This window comes from Argopecten irradians, chromosome 15 (assembly GCF_041381155.1).
Source record: "Argopecten irradians isolate NY chromosome 15, Ai_NY, whole genome shotgun sequence".
NCBI lineage: Eukaryota > Metazoa > Mollusca > Bivalvia > Pectinida > Pectinidae > Argopecten > Argopecten irradians.
Window position 1 is genome coordinate 19,109,825 of NC_091148.1, and position 26,306 is coordinate 19,136,130.

Sequence of the window (26,306 nt, forward strand, 5' to 3'; positions counted from 1 at the left end):
ATACAAAAATGTATTTCCATGTTAAAGTTTTTGAGCAAGTTTCTATTTTGTCAATTGTTTAAGCTTAAGTCATCATAAATGTTTATGATTTTATTTTGCTAATGTGTATGGATGCTGAACGTGATAATACAACCAATTTGGGGCCCTTTAGGAGGTTTTTGAGTCTGTTAATTTTTCATACAAAAATGTATTTCCATGTTAAAGTTTTTGAGCAAGTTTCTATTTTGTCAATTGTTGAAGCTTAATTCATCATAAACGTTTTTGATTTTATTTTCCTAATGTGTATGGATGCTGAACGTGATAATACAACCAATTTGGGGCCCTTTAGGTTTTTTTGAGTCTGTTAATTTGTCATATTTCCATGTTTAAATAGTAAATACTTGAACATCAGCTTCTTCTGAATAGGCGAGCTTTGCCGTTCTCCAACAGCTCTTGTTTTTTTATTAAGTTTCCATGGTAACAGAAAAACACCGAACATGGATAGTCAGCAATATTAAAAGGCACAACTAGGGCACTTGTCAGTTGAAGTGGAGTTGAACGGCGACGTTGAATTTACCGCGCTTTTTTCTGATCAATAACCCAGATGTTATCTATATTGTTAATTTTGGTCCTTGTATCAAAGGCGTAAACCTTTTAAGGCTACGTGAAATGTAAACATCCGAAAGGTTCCAAATTATACTTCCGAGTCTGGGAAAATGGCAGCGGTGAAAAGAGCAAGAATGTTTAAAATTTGGGTTATCTGCTATTCTTTCCGAGATCTATTCGCCTGAGGATACATACATTCAGGCACAATGGTAAACTATCTCACAGATTTTACATAGTTCATGAAATGGCATTCGTTATTTTACGTGTAACTTGGTGACTAACATTGCATAAATACATGAAATATGTTGCACATGCATATTATAAAATGCTAGCTCTACCAGATTGCCGCAAGTTGTTTGTCTAACTCAATCCAGAAGACACGCTATGAATGTTAGAAGTTACATCGATTTGGATATTATAGATTGAATCCTAGTTTTCTCCGGCTACATACGTTTCGTTTCTTCAAGGCCTAAAACACAAGTATTAGCTTCCCAAAAAGTTAGGTGGGCAACGCGGAAGCTTAATTTTAACCCTTTGATTGGACAGAATATGGAAATTAAACAATGGATATTAAGATATTTTTTTAGCAATTTTAATTGTTCTGTTGAAAGCCATTTTATAATTTGTGTATGAGCTTGTGTTAGTGCAAGGTAGCCAGTTCTATAGTACAGACGAACAGTTTTAATAATACTTTTGCTTCCAACAAATTAAAAAGGGTTTTATGTAGAGATTGCTAAGCTCAGAGAAAAGGCAAAGAAAATATTGAACTTAATCTAATATGTTTCTGTTTTTCTATGGTCCGTTTTCATTCCGCTTTCAGTATATACTGTCATCCCGCATTTTAGTATGTTCCATGTCCTGTTGATAATATATATGTGACATATGTCTGATTATTAATGTTACACGATGGTGATCTAAATTAAATATGAAATATAAAAGTAATGTCTCGAACATGGTATACTACTACAGATATATTTGTTCCATCTGTAAATGAAACCAGATTTAATTAAAATGCCCGATTAATTTCTAGAAAATCCTTATTACCAAATTCTAATTAACAGATGGAAGCGCACATGTGACCATGCTTTATCAGGAAGATGGCGTCCAAATCCGGACAGATTAAAGTCTGTTTCCATAATTCATTTTAATATTACTTCAACACGCAGTGCTTGTAACACACCAAACATCCATCTGAATCAAGCGTTCTTGCTACATGGCTATCCTGCAAGATGGCGTGATTTGCATCCGATTCTAACTGCTACGCCTCAAGCAGCGTAGCAACGAGTGTTAGCTTCCCAAAAAGTTAAGTGGGCTTCGGAAGCTTAACCTTTTGATTGGAAAGAATATGGAAATTAAACAATACTATGAGGATTGATATTCCTAACAATTTCAACGATTCTGTTGGAAGCCATTTTATAATTTGTGAGCTTGTGATAGTGCAAGGTACATAATGTACCTGTACTACAGCTGGCTGTAATGAAAATATGTTGCTTGCAATTTAAAATGCTAACCCTATAGGTTGCCGAAAGTCGTTTGTCTAACTCAATCTATACTAGAAGATGCTCTAATAATGTTAGAAGTTACATCGTTTTGGATATGATAGATCGAACTCTAGTTTTCTCCAGCTACATTTGTTTCATTTCTTATAAAATAAAAATGTAACGTCACAAGTAACGTATGTATATAAACATTTGTAGGTTGTTGTGTTGGGTACAAACTACACTCTTGCATGGGTATTCACATGAATACGTGAGGACGTATTGATTTAACACATTGTTTCAAAAGACGACACTGTCCAATTTAAATACAGAAGGGTTTGGACACAGACTGGCTATATAATGACATTCCACCCAAATAAATGCAGAATCATCAGTGTTATATAATGTTTACAGTGTATATAATGTTTACAGACTGGTTTTTCATATTCAGTTGTAACTGTAATTTTAAACAAATGTAATTATACAATGGGGCAATCAGAATTTACAGTGTTCATTTTACATCAATTTCTGTTACTCTTACACATCATATACAAAATCTTTGGTCTTTCCAAACTTAACACTTTGTACATATACCTGACCATTGATGCTACATTAGAATGAATTTCTGGACTTGCCGTAAAAATCCCCTTCAGAAAGACCTTCATATGTATTACGTAAAAAACTAATGCCTCGGTGGGAATTTGATAATCTATGTGGTTCAGTTTTATTGCCTAGTAAGTAAGCGATATTGAACAAGTAAGATGAAATGCAAATAAACGTTTTATAACGATTTGCATGACCATTACTTTGCTCCATTAGCAGTAATAGGCACCAATTGTAGCTCTAAAGACGACACCATTTTCTGTCAAAAAGTCTTTTGAGCTACAATATTGCAGCTAATGCTACATATGCTCTACCTGGTCGATTGTATTATGGAGGTATATAATTAATATAATCTGCACAATCCAGAAACATTGCACTCTTCTTTCCTAGTTTTATTTTTCACCTCAAAAATAGTCTGAGCTTTAAGTCAACAAAGTTGGAAGGAAGGACTGGAAAATGCCAGACTAGTGTTTGAACCCAGGATCTCTGAACCCTAGCCAGATAATCTAGATCTGAGACTTACAATTGCTACATTTTGTTATCATATTGCTAGCTCCTGCAAGTCGTCAGTGACTTGACTGATATAGAACTGTTAAACTTTTACCTTAATGCTATATAGCTACAGTGTAGCTGCCATTTCATACATTGAGTTGATTGTAAGATATGATATCAATTCGTCTTTCTTCACACTTTTTAAAGCACAACTTTGACACTTTCATATGATCATGCAGTTGTGCACCAGTATAAAACTAAGAAATACTCATTCTGAGACTGGTATTCATAAACATTTTAGTTTTCTTCATTTGTAGTAATATAATTATCTTTCCTTTTTCTAAATACTAGTAATTCTTTTCTTAAATACAGGATGGTGACTTAATACAACTCCCCAATGTTGACGAGGAGAGTCTCGAAGTTCCCGATGAACCTCCGGACATTGAAAGCCAGCTGGAAAACTTCCGTGAGAACTGGCAGAATGAGATTCAGCAGCAAGCTAAAGAGTTGAAGCTGAAAGAGGGTGGACCTAGTGTCAACCCTGACACAGAGGAACAAGTAGGTGGAGCTGGTTGGATATGCAGCATACTTTTCATTTCCAAAATATTTCTAAATCGGTTTAGTTTGACGTCGTTTTAACAACCAGGGTCATTTAAGGATGTGTCTGTAGGAGGTGGTGGTGGAAAACCAGAGTACCCGGAGAAAAACCACTGACCATTTGTCAGCACCTACCTGGCAACTTCCTCACTTGAGATTTAAGTTTGTTTTAGTTTGATGTTGATTTTACAACAAGGGTCATTTAAGGATGTGCCTGTAGGAGGTGGTGATGGAAAACCAAATTACCTGGAGAAAAAACCACGGACCATTTGTCAGCATCTGGCAACTGCCTCACTTGGGATTCAAACTTGTAACCCAGAAGTGGAGGGTTTTTGGTAATATGATGTGATTTCTTCACCACTCAACCTCAACATCCCCCTGAAATATATAGTTCAGTTGAAATAGGGACGGCAATGTCAAGGCAAAAATGGTCAGATGGTGAAAAGTTTAGATTTTCCTTTTGATATAATAATACATATCAATTTCTCACATAATCTGCATGATATCACAATAATGAGTTACTAGTTTCAGATATTGGCTGGGAGTTCACTCTGATGTCATGGCATGCATTCAGTCATTAATTCATTAATATGATACTTCGGTAAAAGATATATGATGAAAATTTCCTGTTAGATAGAGATAAATTCTTTATATTGAATCTTTGTGATGTATTATTGCAGGCAAAAGTGCTATTCCTCCAGGGCATGAAAGCCGAACAGGCGGGCTCACTGTATGAAGGTATATACATGTAGATCAAGTTATATAGATATTGAAAAAAAATGAATATTGAAAATTATTATTTTTCTCGATTTTTTGTCACTTCTCATTGGTCAAAAACACGCCATGTGATCACCGATAAAAAACTATATTGTATGATTTTTCCGGAAGTAGTTTATAGAAAAAGTATATTGCACAGTTATTTTTAGATAAAGTTATCGTATATGTTACCAAAATGCTTCGTGTTCCTGGCACTTTGAAACAAATGCTTTGATGACCTGAGTTTGAAGCGTAACCACAAAATGTGACAGATGACGTTGATTGTTTCGGTTTCTAACAAAGATGATGATGACTTCCAGCTGATGACTACAGTTTAAGCTTTGAAATTTTTAACATAAACACGGTAGGAGAGTAGGAAATAATCTAAAAACATTCATTAAGCATCTGGAGCTATTGAATGGTGAATACGTTTGATGTTTTTTTTTTTTAATTCCACCTAGGCTAGTTACAACATTAGGCGGAGGCTAATCCTACTGTATGTGTACGATTTTTATTTATCGAATGGAGGACTAAGCATAAGAGAATGTATAATATGTTTGACGTCGAAGTGGATTATTTCAACAGAGAACAAATTAAACCATACATTTAATTGACTGTGTCCTTAAAGCTATAGAACTACATGTATAATGGAGTACATGTACATGTATGCAATTTACAAACACGCATGTACCGGGTGCATGTAATAAAAGCGTGAAGTGCATCAATTGATACTGTTTTCATATGTTTTTAAATTATAATTGTTACAAAATCATAAGATATTTAAAAAAATACAGAAAAATAATAAAACGATTATAGCATTTTGATTTCAGTCAATACATGGTTATATCAGAAAAAATATTGACCTCGGTCTAGCTACGTCCTTGGTCAATATTTTTTCTTTGGTCGATATAACCATGTATTGACCGAAATCAAAATGCTATATTTGTATAATATTGTATTGATGCTTAATTAAGGCTTACATATAATACCTGCTTTTCTGCATGAAACTTCGGAAACCCAAAGATATAGAGCCAGGGTTTCTGACATTGTCTAATTATTACAAATGAAACTTTTATTAATCAAATGCTTCAAGGTGAATACCATAACATTAATACAAATGTGAATGATATCATTTAATATATTTATTTTCTTTAATAGTAGACATACATTTTTATTTCAAGCATAATTTAAAGAAATGAAATTCCAATATACCGGTAAATCAATTTGATTTTATAAGCGTTCTTGACGATCCTGATTGTTTGTATTTACAGCGATATCGTTCTATAAACGAGCCATGCACCTTGTACCTGATATAGAAATGAGGATCGACTACTCCAGTCTTATCCGGCCACGACGAGGTATGATGGTCATATCAAAGGAGTAAATTACTTTTATCCATAAAATAGAAATAAAAAAAACAAATTAAAGTGAATAGTCGCTAAAGTCTGTCAAAATGGTGTTCATAAGGAATAGAAAAATAAAATTTCCCATCAAAATCACTTGGCATGCGAAGAAGTTCATCTATATTATAGGAATCCTAAAATGTCCTCCCGACTGGCTATATCCTTTTGAAATTCCTATGCAGCCTCGTTTTCAAAGAGCAGTGCAAAAATTTACACATGGCTTTTCAATAATTTCAATGGTCAAAACTGAGGACAACGTAAGCAGAACTTGGCCATCATTTTGATATGTATGGACTTTTGGAAGGCCAATGAACGCATTTAGATTATTTTGCTCGACTATTCACTTAAACAAAACTTTGTACACTGTATTTTGTCTAAACTAGATGTCATGGGGACCAGCATATTTGGCCGAGGTAGACAGGCTTCAGGATTGTACAGATTGAATTATTATAATTAAGGAGGAAAATCTAATACAATGTTATGCTGGTATAGACAGGGATTCATTTTAGATAAGGACCAGTTTTGACAGATTACACTACAAAAGATGATCAGCTTACAGGAAAGGTGTCAACTTAGGTGGTGGGTTGGGGAAAGAGAGATTAGCTTACAGGAAAGGTGTCAACTTAGGTGGTGGGGTGGGTAAAGAGAAGAGAGAGATTAGCTTACAGGAAATGTGTCAACTTAGGTGGTGGGGTGGCGAAAGAGAGATAAGCTTACAGGAAAGGTGTCAACTTAGGTTTTGGGTGGGGAAAGAGAGATTAACTTACAGGTAAGGTGTCAACTTAGGTGGTGTGGGGTGGGGAAAGAGAGATTAGCTTACAGGAAAGGTGACAGCTTAAGTGGTGGGGTGGGGGAAAGAGAGATTAACTTACAGGGAAAGGTGTCGACTTAGGTGGTGAGATGGGGGAAAGAGAGATAAGCTTACAGGAAAGGTGTCAACTTAGGTGGTGGTGTGGGGGAAGTTTACAGAACGGTGATTTGCTTACAGGAAAGGTGTCAAATTAGATTGGTGGGGTGGGGGAAAGAGAGTGATTAGGCTTACAGGGATAAGGTGTCAAACTTAGGTGGGGGGGGATGGGGGGCTGGGGTGGGGAAAGAGTGATAATGCTTACAGGAAAGGTTAGTCAACTTAGGCTGGTGGGGTGGGGAAAGAGTGGCTTACAGGAAAGTCAACATAGAGATAAGCTTACAGGAAAGGTGTCAACTTAGGTTGTGGGGTTGGGAAAGAGAGATTAGCTATACAGGAAAGGTGTCAAGCTTAGGTTACAGGAAAGTGGGTGTGGAAAGAAAGAGGAGATTAGCTTTCAGGAAAGGGGTCAACTTTGGTGGTGGGTTGGGGAACGAGTGATTAGATTACAGGGAAAAAGGTGGTCAACTTAGGTGGTGGGTTGGAAAGAGAGATTAAGCTTAAGATTGGATTGGGGAAAGAGAGGATTACTTAAGGAAAGGTGTCAACCTTAGGTGCTTACTGGCAAGGTTGTTAGCTTATGTATAGGGAAGGAGGAATGGGGGGGAGAGAGATAAGCTTACATGGATAGGATGTCAACTTAGATGGTGGGGTGGTGAAAAGAGAGATGGGGAAAGAGAGTGAGAGCTTACAGGCTTACTTAGGTGGTGGGGTGGGGAAAGGAGAGATTAGCTTACGGAAAGGTGAAGAGGACTAGCTTACAGGAAAGGTGTCAACTTAGGTGGTTTGGGTGTGGGGATAAGAGAGATAAGCTCTACAGTGATAGGTGTCAACTTAGGTGATTAGCTTACAGGAAAGGGTGGGTGTGGTGGGAAAGAGAGTATTAGCTTACAGGAAAGGTGTCAACTTAGGTGGGTGGGGTTGGGAAAGAGAGATTAGCTTACAGGAAAGGTGTCTGTCAACTTAGGTGGTGGGGTGGGGAAAGAGAGATTAGCTTACTGGAAAGGTGTTCGAACTTAGGTGGTGGGGTGGGGAAAGAGAGATTAGCTTACTGGAAAGGTCGTCAACTTAGTGGCATGGGGTGGTGCTTACAGGCAAGGGTCACCTTAGGTGGTTGGGGTGGGAAAGAGAGATTAGCTTACGGGAAAGGTGTTTCAACTTAGGTGGTGGGTGGGGAAAGAGAGATTAGCTTACAGGAAAGGTGTCAACTTTAGGTGGTGGGGGTGGGGAAAGAGATGATAATAGCTTACAGGAAAGGTGTCAACTGTTAGGTTTTGGGTGGGGAAAGAGAGATTAGCTTACAGGAAAGGTGTCAACTTAGGTGGTGGGGTGGGGAAAGAGAGATAAGCTTACAGGAAAGGTGTCAACTTAGGTGGTGGGGTGGGGAAAGAGAGATTAGCTTACAGGAAAGGTGTCAACTTAGGTGGTGGGGTGGGGAAAGAGAGATTAGCTTACAGGAAAGGTGTCAACTTAGGTGGTGGGGTGGGGAAAGAGAGATTAGCTTACAGGAAAGGTGTCAACTTAGGTGGTGGGGTGGGGAAAAGAGAGATTAAAACTTACAGGAAAGGTGTACAAGCTTAGTTGGTGGGGTGGGGAAAGAGAGATTAACTGTTACAGGAAAGGTGTCAACTTAGGTGGTGAGATGGGGAAAGAGAGATAAGCTTACAGGAAAGGCTGTCAACTTAGGTGGTGGTGTGGTGGGAAAGAGAGAGAAAAGTTTACAGCTGCTGTGACTGCATGCTATCAATTGAATTGTATATAATTTATTAATTTAGATGATGATCGCAATATGTGTTAAATTCTCATTTCTATTTGCTGCAAAATCTATGATTATATCTTCTTTTAAATGGGCAAGTACCTGTAATTCACTATTTTATAAGATACATGTACCACGAATAGGATGCTGCTAGAACTTGTATTGGACGATATCGTAACACATTGTTAGTTGTGCAGAATTACAAGTCTAATTTTAATTAGATTGGTACATATAATCAACTTTCCTGTGTGGCTACTAACAAGATTTCCATTTTATTACTAGTTGGGGAAGATTAACTTCCATGGATGTAATTCTCAATAACATACTAAGATAAACATTCGCAAATTGACTTTGATTGCAAAATTTGTGGAAGTAAATTGCATGTGGAAAGAAAGTTGCATACAGTATAGTGTCTGGTGATTGAAATGCCACATGTAAGTTTAGAATTCAAATATGAGCCACCTTTGTTTCTTCCTGAAGAAAAAGTTAAGAATATTGTATCTAAATTAAGAATCATTGTGCTACAGCTGGTATGGTGCAATATTCATGCATTAATGGCTATTTTTATAAGGATTCATTCTTGATTGTAATCTCTCTTTGACACAGTGAGACAAGAAAGTGAAAGCTCAATTGGCAGGTAGGAAACATTTGTTAACTTCATGTAATTTGAGGTGATGCAATACTGCATATGTACCTGGAGCAGTATATTATTTATGGCCAAGAAGAAATAGATGATCATGATTGTATTGGAAATATGTCTGTTCTTCTATATAACTGACCTAATACTTGTACGTTTTTGTACGTCCATGAAATAGATCAAATTTCATGAGGACATATTTTTGTTGATTCAGGTCAAAAACTGAAAACTACAAAAATTCAACCCCCTCAAATATAATGATTTGACAGAAAAATCATTATTTCCTTGTCATGTGTTCACATAAGTAGTTTTTCAGATGAATTTTCTCATCAACTATTTGTCTTTCTCCGCCAGTGTTGACTTCGATGACGTTGAAGACGACCTGGTTTACCATTTACAAAGGATAAGAGTGCAGGAGGATGACAACACCATCTGTCTTCCCGAGTATGAACAAAGGGTAGGTAACTCTAGAGTGACATCCATTACTCAGGGAATATATGACTTTTAACATACTTTAAACAAACTTCTTTGAATCGATTATTGCACATGTTGCAAAAAATGAAATATGTTGACATTTTAAAACCAAAATGATTCAATTCGAATGATCAAATTTCTGTTATGATACACATACATGTACATCTGTGATAATTACATAGTAACACACTCGGGCAATATATCTGCAGTGTAAAATTGACATGAAAAAAAATATTGATAAGAATTGGAAACTTTATTTTGACTCAAACTTATTTTTGTGAATTTTTTTCTTATTTTTTAGCTCGCCTATTCGAAGAATAGGGGGAGCTAATGTTGTCACCCCGGCGTCGGCGTCAGCGTTGGCGTCCCATTTCACGTTAAAAGTTTTTGAGCAAGTTTCTGTTTCGTCAATTGTTTAAGCTTAAGTCATCATAAATGTTTATGATTTTATTTTCCTAATGTGTATGGATGCTGAACGTGATAAATAAAACCAATTTGGGGCCCTTTAGGGGTTTTTTGAGTCTGTTAATTTGTCATATTTCCATGTTTAAGTTTTTGAGCAAGTTTCTAATTTGTCAATTGTTTAAGCTTAAGTCATCATAAATGTTTATGATTTTATTTCCTAATGTGTATGGATGCTGAACGTGATAATACAACCAATTTGGGGCCCTTAAGGGGGTTTTTGAGTCTGTTAATTTGACATAGTTCCATGTTAAAGTTTTTGAGCAAGTTTCTATTTTGTCAATTGTTTAAGCATAAGTCATCATAAATGTTTATGATTTTATTTTCCTAATGTGTATGGAAGCTGAACGTGATAATACAACCAATTTGGGGCCCTTAAGGGGGTTTTTGAGTCTGTTAATTTGTCATATTTCCATGTTAAAGTTTTTGAGCAAGTTTCTATTTTGTCAATTGTTTAAGCATAAGTCATCATAAATGTTTATGATTTTATTTTCCTAATGTGTATGGATGCTGAATGTGATAATACAACCAATTTGGGGCCTTTTAGGGGGTTTTTGAGTCTGTTAATTTGTCATATTTCCATGTTTACATAGTAAATACTTGAACATCAACTTCTTCTGAATAGGCGAGTTTTGCTGTTCTCCAACAGCTCTTGTTTTTAATAATATTCTTATGAATGAATGAATATATATGATAATATGCTTACGAATGAATATTATGGATAACCTATTTTTTCCAGTCGTCCCATATTTCCTGTCTACCCATTGAAGTCCTTATCCTTGTATTCAAGTGGATTGTGACCTCTGATATGGATATGAAATCCCTGGAGAACCTGTCACAGGTTTGTTAATGTTTATACCAACACCCTCCTACTCATTGCCAAAAACTTGGCCACTTTTAATACGGTCTTGTGCAACACTAGATCTTGTTGTGACTTCCGGTATCTGATTTACTGAGAAAGTTTTTCAACTTTACATGTGTAGATGATTTACATTGATTTATGTTACTAAGACATCTCTATCATAAGAGTTTTGTTTATATGCAGCCCTTCTTCATTAGATTGTAACGAGTTTGAAATCCTTTAGTAATGAGGAGTACAGTGTCTCATTGTCATACAGATTTTCGGTATGACAATAAACACTACAATATGACAGAATAATGATAACTGTGATAATTAAGGTCTTTTTAGGTCAATTACTCTGTATCTTCATATCAATTACAACTTCAGCCATGATAGATGGTTAAGCCACTCGCCTTTCACCTTGTCGATTGACAGGCTTACATCCAGAAACAAGTAATTTTTGCTTTCCCTTTGGTTCAGTGTGAATATCCAGAAGTTCGTTCATTGTTACTGTAGCATCTTAGTATTTTACTTCATAAATTTCAGGTTTGTCGTGGATTCTACTTGTGTGCCCGGGATGAAGAAATCTGGCGACATGTGTGTTTGAAGTAAGTTTTCTTGTAAACTAGTCATTAAATTATTCTCCAGTGATAAAAAGAGAGAATTTTTACCCAGAAAAAAATTAAAGTACTCTTATGGTTGGAACCTGGTATCAAACTGCTCATATGAAAACGAGCTGTCATTGGTTATCAAAAGAAAAAATAAGAATTGTAATCCTGATACGTAATACGTACATGAATAAGTTATTTTCTAATGTTATAGTTCCATAGATCAGAAAGTCTACTGTTCAAAATACAAATGTAGGCTTCTGTTATATATCAATAATAATAATAATTAATAGTAAGTTGTTAATTTTAGTCCATCAAAATCTTAAATAATTTCTTGCATAAATTTCCCCAAAAAAATCTTCAACTTATAAATATACTTTATCTTGTGTTAAAACTAAAAATCATTATCTAATCTCTGGTAGATCCATGAAGGTGACATTCTAACCCTAATTTTAGTCCACCAAAACCTAGCATAATTTGTTGGAATCAGTGCAAAAATTGAAACAAAAATTTGTGTCCAATGTTTGTGTAGATTATGGGGAGTGAACTGTGGCAGCTGTAAGAAGTTTGGAAGCTGGAGGATGATGTACATTGAAAGGCCACATCTTCTCTTTCATGGTAAGCGTCCAAGAATTGTACAGTTTCTCAAATTGTCTGTTTTTGTTTGACTGTCCTAATAACAGCCACTGGCCCTGATTTCCCATAATAAAAAATGCACCTTTAAGTCAAAACTCAAAGGTTCGTCCATCAACATTTCCTTTAAATCGCTACTAGTCATAGAGTTCTGCATTGATTGTAACCAAATTTAGCCCGAAACATCCTTGAGGAAAGGGAACAGAGTTTGCGTAAATTTTTCTCTCACCCCGCAGGGGTAGGAGGAGCGGGGCCTGATAGGGGAAATAGAGGTAAATATTTTAATTCATTTAGAAAGGAAACTGTGAGCCTGTATTCATAACATAACTTGGCATTACCAACCAGTTGAGCGATACAGGTCATCTTGGCCTCTTGTTAGAAGTTCTTAACTGATAAAAAAAAATGTTTATTTATTTCTAAATTTACTTTGCGTAGGTTGCTACATCTGTAAGTGTACCTATACCAGACCGGGTGAGAAAAGTCTGGATGGATTCTACCGGCCTTGGCATGTGGTGGACTACTATAGATATGCCAGGTTCTTCCCCGATGGTAAGTCAAACATTCTACAGACTCTGGCATGTGGTGGGCTACTATAGATATGCCAGGTTCTTCCCCGATGGTAAGTCAAACATTCTACCGACTCTGGCATTTGGTGGGCTACTATAGATATGCCAGGTTCTTCCCCAATGATAAGTCAAACATTTTCTACCGACTCTGGCATTTGGTGGACTACTATAGATATGCCAGGTTCTTCCCTGATGGTAAGTCAAACATTCTACAGACTCTGGCATGTGGTGGGCTACTATAGATATGCCAGGTTCTTCCCTGATGGTAAGTCAAACATTCTACCGACTCTGGCATGTGGTGGACTACTATAGATATGCCAGGTTCTTCCCCGATGGTAAGTCAAACATTCTACCGACTCTGGCATGTGGTGGGCTACTATAGATATGCCAGGTTCTTCCCCGATGGTAAGTCAAACATTCTACCGACTCTGGCATGTGGTGGACTACTATAGATATGCCAGGTTCTTCCCCGATGGTAAGTCAAACATTCTACCGACTCTGGCATTTGGTGGACTACTATAGATATGCCAGGTTCTTCCCCGATGGTAAGTCAAACATTCTACCGGACTCTGGCATTTGGTGGACTACTATAGATATGCCAGGTTTTAATTTTATATTTCTTCCCCGATGGTAAGTCAAACATTCTACTAGACTCTGCAATGGCATTTGGTGGAACTACTATAGATATGCCAGGTTCTTCCCCGATGGTTAAGTCAAAACATTCTACCGACTCTGGCATTTGGTGGACTACTATAGATATGCCAGGTTCTTCCCCGATGGTAAGTCAAACATTCTACCGACTCTGGCATTCGGTGGGCTACTATAGATATGCCAGGTTCTTCCCCAATGATAAGTCAAACATTCTACCGACTCTGGCATGTGGTGGGCTACTATAGATATGCCAGGTTCTTCCCCGATGGTAAGTCAAACATTCTACCGACTCTGGCATTTTTGGTGAACTACTACTATAGATAATAGCCAGGTTCTTCCCTGATGGTAAGTCAAACATTCTACCGACTCTGGCATTGGTGGATCTACTATAGATATGCCAGGTTCTTCCCTGATGGTAAGTCAAACATTCTATCCGACTCTGGCATTTGGTGGACTACTATAGATATGCCAGGTTCTTCCCTGATGGTAAGTCAAACATTCTACCGACTCTGGCATTTGGTGGACTACTATAGATATGCCAGGTTCTTACCCTGATGGTAAGTCAAACATTCTACCGACTCTGGCATTTGGTGGGCTACTATAGATACGCCAGGTTTTTCCCCGATGATAAGTCAAACATTCTACTGACTCTGGTATGTGGTGGACTACTATTGATATGCTAGGTTCTTCTCTGGTATGTGGTGGACTACTATTGGTTGCTAGGTTCTTCGAATCCCTGATGGTAAGTCAAACACTCTACTGACCCTGACATGTGGTAGGCTATGTCAGGTTCTTACCCAATGGTAAGTCAAACACAGCTCCAAATTACCATAACCTCTATTTGGTCCTTTTCTTTTGGCTAGAAAACTTCCATTAATTTTATTCTCTGAATTCATAAGGTAATCCATTATTCTTCTATAAGTGCAGTTATTATTACTTAGTAATATTACTTGTAAGAATTTTTTGACATATGCTAATGAGTCTTGAATCTTAGCTACATCAGATTCACCTTCTGAAAATGTACAATGCAATGTACTACTTTTGTATGAAATCATTCAGCCTTGACACAAAAATCTGAAATCAAAATATCTATTTATTAATGTCTATTGAGGTGTTTGTCAAATAATGCCATTTTTCGATCACTGAAGGAAATAAATATTTTATCAAGAATAGAAAATGTAACTGTTGTATGTTTATTTAATATGAAACATTATATTCCCCAAATCTGCCATTGACAGGTGTAATGTTGATGCATACAAGCTCTGATGAACCGATGGTAATGTTGAGCAAGCTGAAATCTAAACAGGCCAGGGAGCAGGGACTTCTGAAGGGCTACTACCGTATCCTTGGTGACAGGGTAAGTCTGAGGTTCTGAAGGGTTACTACCGTATCCTTGGTGACAGGGAAAGTCTGAGGTTCTGAAGGGTTACCTACCGTATCCTTCGTGACAGGGTATGAGGTATGAGGTTCTGAAGGGTTACTTATTCCTACGTGAGGTTCTGTATCCTTGGTGACAGGGAAAGTCTGAGGTTCCTGAAGGGTTACTACTGTAGGGTTATCCTTGGTGACAGGGTTACTAAAGTCTGAGGTTCTGAAGGGTTACTACCGTATCCTTGGTGACATGGTAAGTCTTAGTGACTTGAGGTTCTGAAGGGATACTACCGTATCCTTGGTTTGGACAGGGAAACTCTGAGGTTCTGAAGGGTTACTACAGGTTACTGTATCCTTGGTGACATGGTGAGGTTCAGGGATACTACCGTAAAATTATGAGGTTCTGAAGGGTTACTACGTATCGTATCCTTAGGGTGACAGGGAAAGTCTGAGGTTTCTGAAGGGTTACTACTACGTATCCTTGGTGACAGGGGAAACTCTGAGGTTCTGAAGGGTTACTACTGTATCCTTGGTGACAGGGAAAGTCTGAGGTTCTGAAGGGTTACTACCGTATCCTTGATGACAGGGAATAAGTCTGAGGTTCTGAAGGGTTACTACTGTATCCTTGGTGACAGGGAAAGTCCGACATCTAAACAGGTCATAGACCATGGACTTCTCAAGGGCTACCTTAAGACAGTGGCTATGGCCTTAGTAAGCAGATGGCCTAGTTTACACATTAGAGAAATTAATTTTCAATTTAAAAAGGAATTTATTTTTCAGTTGTTTTTCTCAATCTTGTGTTACAGATAACTGGAGTTCTGAAGCGGGTAAAGACCAAGGAAAGCAGCAGTGCTTATCTGAAACATTCCAGGCACCGAGAGCAGATGAGGAACATGCACAGCAATGAGCAGACCTACCATGTGGTATGTCAGACAATCAATCTGATTAAAATGCAGATCCTTATAACCACATCATTCAATAGAGGATCTGACAACATCCCATGGGGGGTCATGTTTGGATGACCTTTATATCACCTTTACTTCAGATCAAATGCATTTTATACACCTTGCTACATCAATTGAAAACATCATTTTGTCCCAGTATACATATACATTTAGCATTGTTTTGCTCTTTTGACAAGATGACTTCATACATGAAAATAATTATGACAGCTTTTTCAAACTGTTTTTCCCTGGTTATTATTCGGGAAGCAGCAATTTGATTGGCCATTTTCAAAGGTCATCTAATCATCTTCAAATCTGTCTACTCCAAGATGAAGAATTTATTTTCTAAAATATTTGAAATGACTGTTGTTATCTTAAATTATCTAATTTTTCTACATTTTGCTGTTTAGGAGTTTGAGATCACTAATGCTGGGAAACGCAAACATTCACGGCTGAACTGGTTGCAGTATGCGGTTCATATCAGATACAAGTAAGTTGATACAATAACTGTTGATCCTATCAAGTATAGGTATGTCTGGACATTGTTTCAGAATGATACATTATCACATTTTCACATTCAAGTCCGGGGTGATCTTTCAATACTTAGGTGGAATTAAGCATCTTCAATGAAATAAACCTGAAGTTTGATGTGCATGTTGTTGGAAATTGAGAAATAGGTATATTAATGTTGATTTTATCAAAAGTGGAAAATTGGAAACAGAAATGAAAGTTTGGAACTGTATCCTTACCTCAGTATTGTTTTGGCAATTAGCTAAGCCCATGTACCATTTGACTCATTAACCCCTGAAATTTGATAATGGACTGGTCTAGGTTTTGATTTAGAAGAAGCTATGTGTGTCTTTAGGTGTGAATGAGTTAAAGAAATAATGAGATTTTCAGGGAGTGGGCTGGTAGCTTTATAGGTTATTATGTCCCCCAAACGAAGTGGGGGGACATATCGTTTGTGCTCCGTTTCTTCTTATTATTATTATTAGTATTATTTTTATTCTTATTTCTTCTGGTTTCTTCCGCTGCGCGGGTTTCCGCAGCTTTTCTCAGAAACTACTGGTGGCCGATTATCACAAAACTTCTGCATACATATTCATTAGGGTGGGTGTGATTGGATTTTGCGCTTAAATTAAAGGTTTTTTTTTCCCCCAACCTGGGCCGGGAAGGCCCAAAGTTATGGATCCGCCAGGCCCCCGATTTCCTGTTTTATTCGGTCTCTCGATCTCAAAGATTAAAAGTTCTGTCTAGGGGGTATTATGAGGGAAGTTTTAAAGGATTGCGAACATAATGACATGAAAAAAACAATTTCACGTAAAGATTTTTGGTTTAGTTCAAGATGGCTGCTGGCCTGGCCCACTTCCTCGGTTTTCACAAAATAAAATTGGATAAATAGGCGGGTTTTAAGGGATGGCGAACAACATGCAAAGGTTTTCGTAAAGATTTTAGTATTCCAAAGTATTGGCCGCTGGCCCACTTCCTGTTTTCAGGCGTTTCGGTGCTTCTATCCTCAATTGAAAATTGGTATATAGGGGTTTAAAAGTTTTGGTATTTGTTATTTTTTACGTCCTATATTACAGCCAGGGTTAATGAAATGGAGCGTGCCAGGTTTGTTGGTGGATGAAAGCCGTAGTAATACCGGAGACAAACCACGACACAGAAGTCAGCAGTACCTGGCAGACATGCCCAACATGAGTATTTCTGTATAACCGAATCCACAGAGGTGGGAGGGCTTGTTTGGTAATATGTGGGGGATGGGGGGGAGGCTAGGGACATGGTTAACCACTCCGGCCACCGCTGGCCCACGGGTTTTATTTCTTTAAAAGGGGATGGCGAACACATGACGCTAAAGTGTTTTCGTGAAATTTTTTGGTATTCCAAGCTGGCTGCTGGCCCACTTCCATGTTTTCAGGTTTTCGATCATCCGATCTCAATGAAAATTAGTATATAGGGGTTTTAAGGGGATGGCGAACAACATGCAAAGGTTTTCGTAAAGATTTTGCTATTCCAAGATGGCCCGCTGGCTCATTTCCTGTTTGCTTCAGGTTTCGATCTCCGATCTCAATGAAAATTGGTCTACAGGGGGTTTTAAGGGAAGGCGAACAACATAAAAACATTTTCGTAAAGATTTTTGGTATTCCAAGATGGCCACTGGGCTCACTTCCTGTTTGGTATATTTTGGTCTCTGATTTCAATTAAAAAATTAGTATATAGGGGTATTAAGGGATGCTTGCTGATCAATATGAAAAAAAATTTTAAAAGATTGTCGCTGGGCAAAACTTCCTGTTTTTCAAATTTTTCTTCAGCAATTCATTGAAAATTGGTAAATGGGGATTTTAACTTAAAATTTTAATGGATGCCATACAGTCATGATTACTGCCAAATCAATTTCTCTGAAAATAGCCTTGTATTACCATTATTTTTGCGCATATAGTGCACACTTTTTTTCAGATTTTGCTGCAATTGGGGGTGCGTTTGGGGGGACTATGTAATGGTGTCCATTACAATGAGTACTTGTTATGAAATAGGTGAATTTCCTACATAGATCAGATCTATATCACAGTGTTACACCATATGCAATACCAAATAGTCTGTTACTTAAGTGGGTAAACATTTTTGTTAAAGGGACAATTAAGTGAGGTTAAGTTGTTACTTAACCACAAAGCAAAATATGACATAAATGTATTGTTCTACATTCCTTATGAAACATATGACAAGAAATATTGACAAATTCCAAAACATTGTTCAGTATTTTGATTAATATCATTGAAATTCCAAACCGTTGATCAATACGATTAAGCAGGTATAACATGTAGGCTGTACCCACACCCGAGTCAAAGTCACGCAGGTTGAACAAATGCAATACATAACCACTGAAGAGTTGATGAAATTATTTTCAGACAAGAACGTGCATCTAATAATGTTAACACAACTGTAAGAGCGATTTGAGTAGTTCTAGACAAAAAATTCTTTACTACACAGGCAAGGGTCAGGGTTCGGCATACAAGGCTATGTGTTATGGCGATTGAACATTTCACATACATTTTACTACAATGGGCTTTTCTGGCATATCACAGTAAAACCAACTAATCTAATTTCTATTAGAACTGGTTTGTTTTCGAAATATGTGCAAGTTTTAATGTACTCTTAGACTGAATTGTACCTTAAATGAGAAAAATTAAATTATTATATATATTGGTCTGAGATGTAGCTTCCAAGGTATTAAAGATTCTATCATTTCTCAATAAATAAGGTGCATATTTTCACAATCATATAGTGGAAATCGTTAAAATATCATCCCCATGGAAAAAAGCGGCTATACAATATCTATGTTCTCTTCTGCAAGGAAACAAATTTTATAATATCGTATTTGCCGCAATTAGTGCCCTGGGCGCTTAAAAAATAGTAACAAAGGGGGCCTTTATTAGTGAACCAAATTGTAAGTTGTGGATGAAAAAACATCAGCCATATTTTAACTCTTTCTGTACTCATTACACATTAATCTGTTACAGTAAACATGCATATGCCTTTTAACTTTACTTATGAGACACTTATAAATCTATGGGATGGGGGCGTTTATACAACTTCACCTCTTCTCCAGAAAAGGAGGAGAGGGGTTAATTACGGCACATAATGGGACATGTGGACCCTCCTCGAAACCGATGGTACCTTCTCATAAACCGATCACCTCAAATAAACCGAATCATTGGATGTCATGTACTGGAATTGTACGAGAATTCCTTTTTATTAAATAGATATATAAAACTTCCCAAAAAATCCCCTTGTACCTGATTCCCGCCCCAATTCCGAATACCCGGGACTCGATTTTGAGATCGGAATAGTCAAATGTAACTAAAATACCACTTCTGAAATACTCAACAGGCGCTTACCTGGAGCTACGATCCCATTGCTCAGCCGATAGATTGCAATGATTGATCTGAGCCAAGGTTGAAATACACACGTACCTGTTAGTTGTCGCATGCCATGTCCTACCGCGGCTGGACTGGGCATGTTACAGATGGTGAAAGGCTACACGTTTTTAGGTACATGACGGTATTATACCTTCGAGATAGTGAATAAAATATTTAATCCATTTCTATTGAAGTTTAGATATTTAACGAAAGTCTAGCTACCGCACTTGCAGTTCCGGCGTTATTGTTTACTCGTATGACTCCCTAAAGCAACCAGCAGAGCTAGTAATAAAGAGATAGTTTACGTATTCAAATCACACGGGGTTTTCTTTTTTTTATTTACATATGGTCGTATATTTAAGCAATAAACTGTTACCCTAATAAAATTGGATGGACATACAGTTTTGATATGACAGCCCATCCGGAAGGAAGATAAATAGAATGGAAGCGCCCGTTAGGGCGCCATGAAGTATATTATTCTTTCGGACGGATGGGCTTCATATCAACTGTATCGTCCAATCTGGTAACAGTTAAATTCACTTAAATTTCCATTACGAAACATCATCAAATTCAAAACTAAACCAATGTATCATATCTAGTTGAATTTGCCCTTGCTTGCCCTGGCCGCTATGTGTTGTACGTCACCCAAGTTCAATAAACCGAGAACACGCCATATCATCAGCTACTCAATAAATAGTTTCAAGCACAAATATCGGATTTGAAAACAAGTGGGGGCGATTCCACAAATGAAATTTTAAGCGATGGGAGTGAATTCTTTAATATCATGCTATTGTATTGTCAACAATGATAATACCCCGTTAGATTTCAATAGACCCGCACACACAACTGTAAAACCGTTTTTAAAAATATTCTGACCTTTTATGTAGCACAGGGCTAAGGTTATCACACTTGCAATACATTCGTATGTGACTACGGCGTGACACGTCAAATGTTTAATTTCTAATTTCTATTAGAACTGGTTTGTTTTCGAAATATGTGCAAGTTTTAATGTACTCTTAGACTGAATTGTACCTTAAATGAGAAAAATTAAATTATTATATATATTGGTCTGAGATGTAGCTTCCAAGGTATTAAAGATTCTATCATTTCTCAATAAATAAGGTGCATATTTTCACAATCATATAGTGGAAATCGTTAAAATATCATCCCCATGGAAAAAAAGCGGCTATACAATATCTATGTTCTCTTCTGCAAGGAAACAAATTTTATAATATCGTATTTGCCGCAATTAGATGCCCTGGGCGCTTAAAAAATAAGTAACAAAGGGGGCCTTTATTAGTGAACCAAATTGTTAAGTTGTTGATGAAAAAACATCAGCCATATTTTAACTCTTTCTGTACTCATTACACATTAATCTGTTACAGTAAACATGCATATGCCTTTTAACTTTACTTATGAGACACTTATAAATCTATGGGATGGGGGCCTTTATACAACTTCACCTCTTCTCCAGAAAGGGGGAGAGGGGTTAATTACGGCGAATATGGTAACTGTTTGTTACTGTTGTTATTTTGTTTCAGGATCAATGATTCCGAGTCAGAGACTGTGTCTGACTTTGAGCTAAACAACAAGAGTTATCCACCTTTGTTGTTTTCCCGAGTGAAGAGTTACAGCTCCATGTTCGAACCCCTGACTTAGACAAAATTCTACAACAGATGAAGAGGGCGATATCATCAATGCCTGACCTAGAAACCCTAATGGACTAATTGTTGAACATATTGAGATTAAGAGGAATCCAACAGGTTTGAACTTTGACCTGAAAACATCTTGATGACCCTGTGAACCTATTGGGACACAATTTTTTATATCAATGTTCCTTTAAAACATCAATTGTCATGATCTTCTTGGAAACAATACTCATGAAATTAATTTATATGATGATTCAGTAAAAAAAAATTAAAAAATAACAGATTGTTTAGATTATGATAAAAGAAAAATCATTGAAAAATAATTAAATTGTTTGTTGTGAAATTAGATCTCAAAATAGTAAGTAGTAGATGTTGTGTACTTAAGTTTTCATTTAATTTTTTCAATTTAATCATGCTTCCCAATGTCTGATCATGATAATATTTTCCTGGCTTGAATGATGTCCAATTTATCAAACCAAAATAACTGATTTAAATTTGAATTTAAAATTAATGATAAGAATACCTGTTGAAGCTTTTGAGTCATAAACAAACTTTCATTTGTCTAAAGGTCTAAAGAATATGACAGTATACATATTGTACTAATCATCAAAACAGCACATATGAAATATCACTTTCACAACCATAATTTCCAAACCGAAAAAATTGTTATGAAACATATTCAAGCTTCATTCACGCAAAAAAAAAATAAAAAAAAAGAGTACTTAAATAAAACTTGTTTGGGTAATAAAGATAATTTGTTCTCAAATGGATATTAAGAATTATGTGGTCAAAATAATTCAATTATAATTTTAGTTCATGATGGAAATGTCCATTTGTTAAAACATACACAAGACAATTCAATCAAAATTTTGTATGTAAATCATGTACATTGTGTTTGTGGATCCTTTTGAATCATGTGTTAGATTAAGATTTTGCAGTTCAGGAAATAGGGGCTTCTCGATGTGATGCAGTTCTGTCGGGAGTTTTAATTTTGACCATTTTGTTTTATTTAACAGATTTAAAGTGATTAAACGGATTTAAAGTGATAAAACCATAGAAGTTTAATAATAATCATCGGTAAAAAACACACTCTTGCTTAATGCATTCATTTTTTGTTACAGATCTTTGGCTCGTGAAATTGAATTTTAAATGCATTTTGAATACATATATAGTACAGCATGGTTATAACGAACATCCGAGGACTGATGAAATCACTGTGTTATAAGTATAGTTCATTATACACGTGTTACACATATCTTATAGAACCTTGACGGGGATTGAGAATCACTTCGTTATAACCATGGAATCGCTGTAAGTGTGTTCATCATAATCATGTTTTATTGTAGTTTTCTTAATACATTTCATTTCTTATTTTCATGATTTTATAGTTGAATTATTCAATTTTTCATTGTTTCTTTTTTCATTTTTTATGTATTATTCAGTGTTGAATATATTTTCCTCAGCCTCCTGCATGTATGTCAGCAAAACATTGTGCTATTTCTAATATCTAAATGTAAACCAATTTTTATTGAAGAATCTGTAAGTTTAATACAGTAACATTTTGTTACATTTCAGATTTCATTCCATTTTCACCAAATTATACTGTTCTGTTACTTATTTATAAGGCTTTTATGAGCATTTTTCACAGTCATATATTCTTATCCCCAGAAACTTTTAAGTTTTTGTAAACATTTGTGAGAAATACACAGTTGGTAATCAAAAGATACAGAATCTCACAACTGTTGTTGGTAGTCAAAATATATACTTCTGGCCAAGCCTTTATGAAATTTTACTTTTATTATTTTAATGAAGAAATCTTAAAGTTTGTTAATGGAAAAGTACAACTGTCAGTTTTAATATTTAGATATGGTATAAAACAAATTTTTAACCCTTTGATTGGAGGAAGAAAAAACAGAATATAGCTAGAAAAATTATAACTTTTAAATCTATTTTAGAAAATTTGATAGGAAGACTGTCCAATGTTCATCTATATTTTATTGATGATAATGAAAAAAAATATTTACATTTTGACTGCAGCTCTACCATGTAACCTTACCAAGAGCAGTTGACATTTATCAGTCTATGAACTGCCACCTGCATATTATATGACATCATTACCATTATCATTGTGACTTCACAATTGTCTTTTAGTGATCATGGAAGATGGCTGTTCAAATGTCTGTTCCATCTTAATTTGATGATAATAGATTCTTTTTCAGTATAGATGCAAAATCTTTAGGGATTTTATCATAAAATTTTTACCACATGTAAATTTAAGCATTGAAAGTCTTTCAATTGGTATTCATAGCCAATATAATTGAGGTGTGTGCTTCATGGTATTTGCCTCTGTTCAGTTGGCATTCATTTTGGCTATGAATGCCAACTGAAAGACTTCCTATGTTAAAATGATCCTTGATCTCCAAATTTTAACCGGCATCTCTTTTGTTTTGTATTTTTTGCCAGTTAAAACACCCAGTAACTGTTGAAGACATTATCAATTTTTTACCTACACTTTAAAACACACCAGATATTAAATAATAATGGATGTTTATTCATTAATTAATAATTAATGCCTAATTATGGGTTTGGTAGATGAATAATTTTAGTTTAATTATAACACTTTTTTTTTAAGTTTAATTATTAGAAGTGCCATGATTATTGATAGAATTGGTTTGTTAATATGTTTAAAAGTCATGTGTTATTGAATTATTGGATTAATACATACCCGGTAAGTGATTTTTCTTTTGTTAAGTTGATATTATTGTTATGATACATCCATGAGATTTGATTTATGGGGCATTTAATAGCTACCATATTTGATCCAATAAGCATCCAGGGCACTGAAGAATAAAAAAAAAAAAAAAAATAATGGGGCACATAATGGAATCAAATTTAGCTTTCATTTAATTAATGTACATTTATGTATTCTAGCAATTAATCAATTTGCAAAATAAAATAAAAAAGTTTTTTTAAATGTTTTGACCCTGCATTTAATTCAAGGTCGGTAAAATTGAAAGCTCAAATAGGGGGAGGGGCGCTTATAGGGACAAGAGTACTTATTGGATCAAATATAGTAATGATATTATGAATACTTTTTGTCTTAGTCCTCAACTCTGTTAGATAAGTTAACATACTTCAATACTGATATTAAGTAGATACAGAAAACCTGACAATTAATTGATAACACATATATATAATTGGGATGATTGTATTAGGTCTTAAAGATTTTGAGGAGGTTTTAGACAGAAATTTTTATAATAATTTGTTTTTAGAGATTTTACCAGCGAACATGAAAAAGTGCTTTTGGCAAACAATGGGGAAGTAACACTAAGAAGAATTAAATACACTGTTTGTCATGTACCAGAATTGGCAGGGAGAACATTTTGTAATGATGTTACCATAGAAACAATAAGAGGAGTTAGCATGGGAAAACATTACATGCCGTGTCATTATTGTTGTGTATGTGTTTGTCTTGTAGAATTTTGTATTTTGAATTAAAATTTTCTTTTGATTTATAATTTTTTTCTATGGTACACAGGGGCAGATAACGCATACACACCCCTGCTTACACAGTACTTTTGGTTTTTCGGCAGATAGTCGAGGGTAGATTTGAATACATGACTGGTAGTCATGGTTACGTAGATTGCAGTACTGTAATTGAGTATAACGGTGTACAATTTGTACATTGTTGGGTTAGTTTTGCTGGGAATTTGTTACATTTTGTATTTATTTTACCTTTTTTTTTTGTAACATTCATATAGTTTGTGTGGAATGGCTTTTTTACCTTTACTAACTTGACATATCCATGCAGCAAAACTTGGCTTCTTTAATCCATCGTCAGAGACCCACAGTAGCTGATGGTACGATACACAAGTGTAGCGTAGCATATTGCAGTAAACAGTGGATCTCCAACGATGCTTTTATTCTGTCTTTGCATATTACAGATTTAACTCCCATGTGGGTAGACAACGATTGTTCCTTCATTATTTTGTGAGCGTAATTCATGTTGTTTTTCTGAAAAGTATGAAATTACACACGCAAACACATGACGTCACAATCAATACCTTCCTGCAAGGGAAGATAATTCTAATATGCAAATACAGAATAGTCTTTGTAGATTTCCAGTTTTATTAAAATTTTGTTTTTGCACATTACAGTCATATATATATATATCTGCCCTTTGCATATTCCGTGTTTAACATATTACAGAGTTAGCTCCCTTGTGGGTAGGTATCGATTGTTACGTCATAATTTTTTAGCGTAATTCATGTCGTTATCTCCAAAAACTATGACGTTACGCTCGCAAACACATGACGTCACATTCAATACCTACCTGCAAGGGCAGATAACTCTGTAATATGCAAATATGGAATAGGTATCCGTTGTGATGTTGTTACTTTTTGATAGAAAATAATGTCATTTTCTCAACATTTGACATCACAATTAATATCTACCCTCAAGGGCAGATAACTCTGTAATACACTACCTAATAAACCTTTGTGATATAAAAACAGTGTTTGACTTCCATATTCATTTGATGCAGCTAAGTTGTATACACTACAGAATGTTTTTATACTTTTGTTTTAGGTAATATCCCTGTATATATAAGTACCAGTATAGAAATTCTGCATTCAGTGATAAGCACTTGCATGCTTAAAATAGTTTAAAATGAACAGTCGGGCAAAGAAAAACTGACCTAATGCATTCATTGGTCTTCAAGAAGTCCTTGCCTAACACTTTGAGAGCAGGGCTGCGTGCATATTTCAACACCGGGCGACACAGCAAGCCAGAAGGACATTTCAGGAATACTATAATATTACTTCTTTGCATTCAGAGCAAATTTGACAGGAAATTTTATTGTTCTATTTCATAAGAAATTACACTGGATACCAGGTATACCAACATCATTTTTACCGACTTAGCCTTCATTTGCCCAACTATTCATTTTAAAGCAAGCTCTAATATATATCATTGAA

The 26,306-nt window shown here is 35.8% G+C and overlaps 1 protein-coding gene across 1 annotated transcript; it reads left to right on the forward strand.

Annotated features, from left to right (window-relative positions):
- The first annotated feature begins 653 nt into the window (after positions 1-653).
- Positions 654-24,841, forward strand: LOC138308938 (F-box only protein 9-like). Its single transcript, XM_069249995.1, has 14 exons — positions 654-794; positions 3,531-3,716; positions 4,436-4,493; positions 5,783-5,869; positions 9,184-9,214; positions 9,569-9,671; positions 10,890-10,991; positions 11,538-11,599; positions 12,132-12,217; positions 12,668-12,781; positions 14,688-14,806; positions 15,627-15,743; positions 16,175-16,254; positions 21,223-24,841. Exons 1-14 carry the CDS (start codon positions 792-794, stop codon positions 21,338-21,340), a joined length of 1,266 nt encoding a protein of 421 aa, XP_069106096.1. The 5' UTR covers positions 654-791; the 3' UTR covers positions 21,341-24,841.
- The last annotated feature ends 1,465 nt before the right edge of the window (positions 24,842-26,306 follow it).